This window comes from Belonocnema kinseyi, chromosome 3 (assembly GCF_010883055.1).
Source record: "Belonocnema kinseyi isolate 2016_QV_RU_SX_M_011 chromosome 3, B_treatae_v1, whole genome shotgun sequence".
Classification (NCBI taxonomy): Eukaryota; Metazoa; Arthropoda; class Insecta; order Hymenoptera; family Cynipidae; genus Belonocnema; species Belonocnema kinseyi.
The window spans coordinates 152,707,925-152,716,300 of NC_046659.1; the positions used below are offsets into that span (position 1 = coordinate 152,707,925).

Genomic DNA, 8,376 nt, shown 5'->3' on the forward strand with positions numbered 1-8,376 from the left:
ATATATATATATATATATTTGTAAGGCAACGGCAATAAAAAAATGTTTCGGCCACACTTTCTCGTTGTGGCCCTTCTTTTCTTAGCAATTGTGATGCGGGGAAACTTTATGGACCACATAACTCGATCCGTTTCATGAATGTATGCATTGTGTGTATGTTTTTATGTTCGCTTGTCTGTTTTTATGTTTTTATGTGTGTAAGTATTTACAAAAGGGAGAAGGAGATTTTGGTCAGGCGGTTAACGAATCCGCTAACACACACCTGATTTGGCCATTGCGACAAGTCTCGCGCGGACCAAGCAGGTTGATCACTCTTTCTTCCTGGTCAAGGAAGTCTGCTTTCTTTCATTAATTAATTAATTGTCCTTGCGCGCCTTCTTTTTACTCTTTTTCTGCGGCTTGGCTTCCGTCCAAACGTCTGAAAAATCAAATCATATATTCATTTTAGTTGAATCAACGATTTGGCAGACGATTTCAAATTCCCGGTCTAAAGTTTTGTCAATTTTCCCGGTCAACTAAAACTAGCATATTCATATTCAACGCAAAACGCCAACATTTATTTTAATCCATGAAATTAATTGAAACCTCGACTGAAATAACGTTGTATCAACACATATTTTATATCCATTGACTTCTATGTATATGGGTTTTTCTGTTAACTGGTTCTCTATTCCGCGGAAACGCTGCGTTCGAAAATTAAAAAATGTAATTCGGAATGACATGTCAAAATAGTCGAGGTTATTTACTTCCATTTCCTCCGCATCTATCTCAATTAACCTCGTCAGTGTACATATCTCAATCTAATTTAAAATTTTTTAAGGATAAAAATATAAATTTACATTCGCTTAAGTGTATCGACAAAAAAAAAATTCAAAATTGAATTCGACAAATTTCAATTATTAAATATAAAAATAATTAGGTTAGATCAGTCACAAACTGGGTCCTACACATATTTTAAAAAGTACAAATATAATTTCTTGTATTTTCATTAAAAGAAACGAAAGAAGAAAACATAATTATTCGTGTAATTGTAATTTAAAGTTATATTTTTATTTTATTATAAAAATAATTTAAACAAGTATTTTTACATTCTCATCATTTATGACTGAGAAAGTATTAGAATTGTCGGAAATTTGACATCACACTTTTTCAACGGATCTCCACGTTTCGAGATCCCCTGAATCCGAAAATCAGGTTTTCACGATGGCGTCTGTCTGTCCGTCCATCCGTCCCTAAACACGATAACTCTCGAAAAAATTAACGAATCCAATTTATCTTTGGTACACTTATTTTTAGGTCTTAAAAGAAAAGATGAGTTCGTGAACCAGCCATTTTTGATAAAAATTCAAAAAGTGAGCGCATTTTGAAAATTTTTGAGAAGGCTTTTTTCAGAATTTCAAAATTCTATGTACGGATATTTATAGTATTTAAAAGAACAAACAATTTATCCTTATGACTTTTTTCGATAAAAAGAAAATTCTCAGAGTTATATCGTTTTCAAAAAATTTTTAATCGAACGAAAATCAAAATTTGAAGCCGAGAAACGCACTGTATGAAAAAAAGTCAAGAGAAGAAAAACATTTATTTTTGAAAGCTCTAAAAGATTATCATAACAAATTTTTGGATTTTCTTTAAAAATCGAACATTCAAATTTTGATTGCACAAAAAATAATGGAAAATAAAAAATTCCATTTTGTGGACAAACTATGTAGGATACCATAAAAATATGAATTATCAAAAATGGTTATCCCAAAAAACATCTACGATTTCGTTAAGAATCATTTCTTGATAGGACGCGCGCTGAGAATGTGCCCGCAAAGCGGGCAGATTTTTTTAGTACAATTTTTAATAATTATTTATTACTCATTTGTTTTATTTCCATATTTTTTTCCCAATTCAATTTTCGAATTTTCGATCGCAGCGGTTCCGCAGAATAGAAAAACAGTTAAAAGAAAAACTTATATACAGCCAAGGCTTCAATTCAAAAAGATTCTTTAACACAGTAGAACAAAAAGTTGCAAAATAAATTATTTTTAACCAAACATTATGAATTTTCAAGATTTTAAGCCAAAAAGATGAATTTTTAAGAAGAATGATTAATATTTAACTGGATTACTTGAATTTTCAACTAAAAAAATCAATTTTTCAACAATAAGATTAATTTTCTACAAAAAAAATACAATTTCTCAATTAAATACGTGAATTTTTAACGAAATACTGAAATTTTCAATTAAAAAAGACAAATATTAAACCAAACAGCTTAATTTTGAACAGAAAAAAGAGAAGTTTCAACATAAAATGGAATATTTACATTTTTAGTAACAAAAAATAATTTTCAACCTAACTGATAAATTTTCAACTAAAATTATGGATCTTTAATTGGAATAGTTGAATTTTCAAAACAAAACAATTAATTTTCTGCGATAAAAGACCATTTTTTAACAAAATACATGAATTTTCAATAAAATACATAAACTTTCAATAAAATAGTTGAATTTTAAACTAAAAAAATTAATTTTTAAGCAATTAAATTAATTTTGGAAACAAAAAGAATAATTTTTTACCTAAAAGTACAATTTTTCAACAAAATACACAATTTTGTAACAAAATGGTTGAATTTTCAATTAAAAAGGACAATGTTCAACCAAATATTTTAATTTTGAACTAAGAAAAAATAATTTTCGACAAAAAATGGAATAGTTACATTTTTAGTTACAAAAAATTAATTTTTAACCTAACTGATGAATTTTCAACTAAAATGATTAATCTTTAACTGGAATAATTGAATTTTCAGCAAAAAAAAAAAGATGAATTTTCTACAAAAAAATAACATTTTTCAACAAAATAGATGAATTTTCAATTGAAGAAGACAAATATTCAACCAAATAGTTTCATTTTAAACTAAGAAAAAATATTTTTTAACAGAGGATTGAATAGTTACAGTTTTAGTTACAAGAAATTAATTTTCAAGCCAACTGATGAATTTTCATCTAAAACTATGAATCTTTAACTGGAATAGTTGAATTTTGAACCAAAAAGATGAATTTTTAAACAATACGAATAATTTTCAAGCAGAAATATTAATTTTCTACCAAAAAATACACTTTTTCAACAGAATACACGAATTTTTACGAAATACTTGAATTTTTAACTAAGAAAATAGGATTTTCAACAAAAATGGAATATTTAAATTTTTGGTTACAAAAATTAATTTTCAACCTGACTGATGAATCGTTAACTGGAATATTTGAATTTTCAACAGAAAAAAAAAATAATTTTGTTGGAAAAAGACCATTTTTCAACAAAATACATAAATTTTCAACCCATAAGAATGAATTTCTAGCAAAAAATACAATTTTTCAACAAAACATACGAATTTTTAACGAAATACTTGAATTTTCAATTAACAAAGATAAATATTCAACCAAATAGTTGAGTTTTGAACTAAGAAAAAGGATTTTCAACAAAAAATGGAAGTTAAAATTTTAGTTACAAAAAATTAATTTTCAACCGAACCGATAAATTTTCAACTAATATTATGGATCTTAAACTGGAATAGTTGAATTTTCAAAAAAAAAAATATATATATATTAATTTTCTACGATAAAAGACAATTTTTCAACAAAATACATGAATTTTCAATAAAATAGTTGAATTTTTAACCAAAAAGATGAATTTTTAAACAATCCAAATAATTTTCAAACAAAAAGAATAATTTCCTACAACAAAAAAAACTGACAACGAAATACACGAATTTTCAACGAAATACTTGAATTTTCAATTTAAAAAGACAAATATATAAATAGTTTCATTTTTAGTTTAAAAAAAAAAATTAATTTTCCACTAAAATGATGAATCTTCAAATGGAATAGTTCAATTTCAATCCCAACAGACGGGTTTTCTACTGACACAATGAACCTTCAACTGAAATTATTGAATTTGCATCCAAAACATTCATTTTTAGTAAAAAAGATAAATTGAAAACCAAAAATGAAATAGTGAAGTTCCAAATTAAGTATATCAATTCTAAACCAAAAAGATGATTTTTCAACTAAAAAGATAATTTTTTAACAAAAGTTGAATAATTAAATTTTCAGTTAAAAAATAAATGTAAAAAAAGTAAATTTTTAAATAAAATTATGGAATATTCAACTGGAATAACAGTTGCATATTCAGTTTTAAAAAATTCATTTTCAACCAAAAAAGAAACAAATTTTCAACAAAATACTTCAAGTTTCGGCATAAAAATTTCTTTTAATAAAAAAACAAGTTTTCAATTAAATAGTTCATTTCTTTAACCAAAGGAATAAATTTTTCAACTAAAATAGTAAGTATTTAACTGAAATACTTGAAGTTTTAACCGAAAAAAACAACATTTTGAATGGTTCAATTTTAAACCAAACTGATGAATTTTCTACTAATATAATTAATCATTAAGTAGAATCATTTAATTTTCAAATCAAAAACAGGAGTTTTACAGCCAGGAGATTCATTTTCTTACTTAAAAAACGAATTTTTAATAAAACACGCGGATCAGCAATGAAATAGTCGAATTTTTAACTAAAAACAACAAAACTTTCATACAAATAGTTGAATTTCGATTTAAAGCAGATCAATTTTTAACAAAAGACATGAATTTTCAACTAAAAAGGGTATATTTTCAACCAAAAATTGAATAGTTAAATTTTGATTTAAGAAAATTAATTTTCAATCAAGAGATGAATTTTCAATCAAAATGATAAAATATTCATTGGAAGGTACATTTTCAGTTTAAACAAAAATACAAAAATTAATTTGAAAAAAAAATAGTTACATTTTCAAACAAAGTGATCAATTTTGAACTAAAATAATTAATATGCAGTTGTAACAGTTCGGTTTTTAAACAAAAAGATGAATTTTTTACTAAAGTGATGAATCTTAAAATAAAATAATTTAATTTTTAACAAAGATGATTAATTTCTACCAAATAAGACACTGTCAACTAAAAAATATATGGTCAACCAAAAATTGAATACTTAAATTTTTAGATATAAAAATAATGTTCAATCAAAGAGAGGAATTTCCAATCAAACACGTGAATAATCAACAAAAAATTAATTTTTAATAAAAGAGTTTAACTTTCAACCAAACAAGTCAAATTTTAATTATAAAAAAGACGAATTCCGAACAAAAAATGTAATATTACATAGTCAGCCAAAAAAGATTTTAATTTGTAATCCTAAACAATTCAATTAAACCCCCAAAAAAAAATTCAACTAAAAACGGTAAATTTTCAACCAAAAATATAATTATTAAATGCATAGTGAAAAAAATTAATTTCGAAAAATAATATATTTCTCAACAAATTAGTGAAATACAGCTACTTTTACAAATGAAGATTCATCGTTATTCAATTTTATATTGCAATTGAAAAAAGCACGCTCTCCAAAAGATTCCTTGACTGCAAATAAAAATTCCCTGATTTTTCCAAGTTTTTGTAGGTATATAAAGATTCCATTCAAGTATTTTGATTTTTTTAAACAAATCAATGACGTTAGTTTTTCCTTTTTTTTTTTTTTTGCACAAATCATCGACAATTTTTGCTTTTATCATTTTTCTTTGAATAGCAGTTTCTCTAAGCTAATCATTATTTCTTTATTAATTGTCGAGAATTTTTTTTATAAGCCATCAAAAATAAAAAGGCGAAAAAAATTGAAAAAATTCTCAAATATGGGGAATATCGTGAAAAATAGGGGAAAATGGGAAAAAATAGGAGAAAAGGGATTGATAAAATGTTTTTGAAAAAACTCTCAACTCACCACCCAATTCGTCGAAGACAGGGACAGCCTTTTCCACATTCTGCTCGCTCTTTATCGGCTCAGAAACATCTTCAATGATGATCTCTTCAACCTTCTTTTCAACTAACTTCTTTTCAGCCACCTTCTTCTCGACTACTTTCTTTTCCACTACTTTTTCTACCTTCTTCTCAACTACTTGTGGCTCTGGCTTTGGAGCCGCTGGTGGTGCACTATCAGATTCACTGACCTTCTTCGCCTTCTTGGACTTTCCCTTTTTTTCTTCCTTCTCAGGTTTCTCAGGCTTCTCAATCTAGAGCAAATGTGCGCGTTTTAAAAAATCAATATTGTTTTTTTTACAGTCTTCAATAGTGTGAAAATTTTTTACAAATAGGTCATAAAATTTTTTGAGTACTATTCAAGGTCTTTTCCAGATCAAAAAATCAAGAATTTGAATTACAAATTAATTTTTTTTTTAAATAGAACAATTAAACATTTTTCATGGACAATAAAATTAAAAAGTTTGAACTTTACAGCTTAAGCTTTTTCCACTTGAAGTAAGAAAAAATAAACTACAAATTAAAGCATTTAGACTGATCAATGATCTTTAAAATTTTCTAAATTATATCTATTATTTTGAGCAATATTAGGCTAGAATATATTAGAAATTTTTTCATTTGAAATAGTTTAAGCACCCTTGAAAAGCTTCAAAATTTTATCTTAAAATCTTTAGAAATCTAAAAGTTATTTTAAATTTGTTCAAATTTAAAATTATTGCTGAAAAATAATTAAAAATTTGAAGTGATTTCAAATAATTTGAACTTGGTCAATGTTACATTTAAATTTAAAACAAAATGTCCATTTTTGCAGATTTTAAGTAAAAAAAATTCGAAGCTTTTCCAGAATTGTGAAAGGCTTCAAAAGAATAAAAACATTTTCTTAAGATTCCCAGAAAAATTGAAAATGATTTTGCAGTTTGAAAAATTATTTTAATATTTCAAAAGGTTTCCAAAATTGTCAAAAAAGAATCTGGAAGTCTTTAAGGAAATATTTTTTAATTTAGAGGAATTTCTAAAAATGGGAGGACATTCGATTCATTTTAAAAGATATTTATCGCATTTTTCCTATAATTTTTAGAATATCAAGGAAATTAAAAAAAAAATCCGAATCTTCTTGCAAAATCAATTATTATCCACTTTTTAAATCCTAAAAAGGAACTCAATTTAGAAAATCATGAATTAATTTATATTCACAGTTGATCAACTTAAAAATTTTTTTTTTAATCAAAAATCTTCTACTTTAAACTCTTCTAGTTTTTAAAAGTTTAAGACAAATATTAAACCAAATAGCTTAATTTTGAACACAAAAAAAGAAGTTTCAATATAAAATGGAATAGTTACATTTTCAGTAACAAGAAATAATTTTCAACCTGATGAATTTTCAACCAAAAACATGAATTTTCAAACAATACAAATAATTTTCAAACAGAAAGATTAATTTTCTACAAAAAATACAGTTTTTTAACAGAATACACGGATTTTTAACAAAAAACTTAATTTTTCAATTAACAAACATAAATATTCAACGAAATAGTTGAATTTTGAACTAAGAAAAAATTCATTTTTAAGCAATACGATTAATTTTCGAAACAAAAAGATTATTTTTTACCTAAAAATACAATTTTCTAACAAAATACAAGAACTTGTAACAAAATAGTTGAATTTTCAATTAAAAAAGGCAACTATTCAACCAAATAGCTTAATTTTCAACAAAGAAAAAAGAATTTTCAACATAAAATGGAATAGTTACATTTTTAGTAACAAGAAATTAATTTTCAACCTAACTGATGAATTTTCAACTAAAATTATGAATCTTTAACTGGAATAATTGAATTCTCAACAAAAAAGATCAATTTTAAAACAATACGAATAATTTTCAAACAGAACGATTAATTTTCTACAAAAAATACGGTTTTTTAACAGAATACACGGATTTTTAACAAAAAACTTAATTTTTCAATTAACAAACATAAATATTCAACCAAATAGTTGAATTTTGAACTAAGAAAAAATTCATTTTTAAGCAATACGATTAATTTTCGAAACAAAAAGATAATTTTTTACCTAAAAATACAATTTTCTAACAAAATAGTTGAATTTTCAATTAAAAAAGGCAACTATTCAACCAAATAGCTTAATTTTCAACAATGAAAAAAGAATTTTCAACATAAAATGGAATAGTTACATTTTTAGTAACAAGAAATTAATTTTCAACCTAACTGATGAATTTTCAACTAAAATTATGAATCTTTAACTGGAATAATTGAATTTTCCAACAACAAAAAATATATATATATATAAGTTCTCTACAAAAAAGACAATTTTTCACAAAAATAGATGAATTTTCAATAAAATAGTTAAATTTTCAATTAAAGAAGACAAATATTCAACCAAATAGTTAAATTTTGAACTAAGAAAAAAAAGGATTTTCAACAAAACTGATAACAAAAAAATAATTTTCAACCTAACTGATGAATTTTCAACAACAAAAAAATGAAGTTTTAAGCAATAAGATTAATTTTCGAAACAAAAAGATTAATTTT

The 8,376-nt window shown here is 24.4% G+C and overlaps 1 protein-coding gene across 2 annotated transcripts in view; it reads right to left on the reverse strand.

The window, feature by feature from the left end:
• Positions 1-6: 6 nt before the first annotated feature.
• LOC117168997 (myb-like protein X) overlaps positions 7-8,376 on the reverse strand; it is a 46,340-nt gene continuing 37,970 nt past the window's right edge. Inside the window, exons 4-5 of one of the 2 annotated variants that reach the window (XM_033355029.1) lie at positions 5,802-6,087; positions 7-418 (exon numbers count right to left, since the gene is read on the reverse strand). In XM_033355029.1, the coding sequence (XP_033210920.1) occupies positions 357-418; positions 5,802-6,087 (348 nt within the window). In that variant the 3' untranslated portion in view covers positions 7-356. Of the gene's footprint in view, positions 419-5,798; positions 6,088-8,376 lie in introns of both variants that reach the window. The other variant, XM_033355028.1, reaches the window with a different exon arrangement.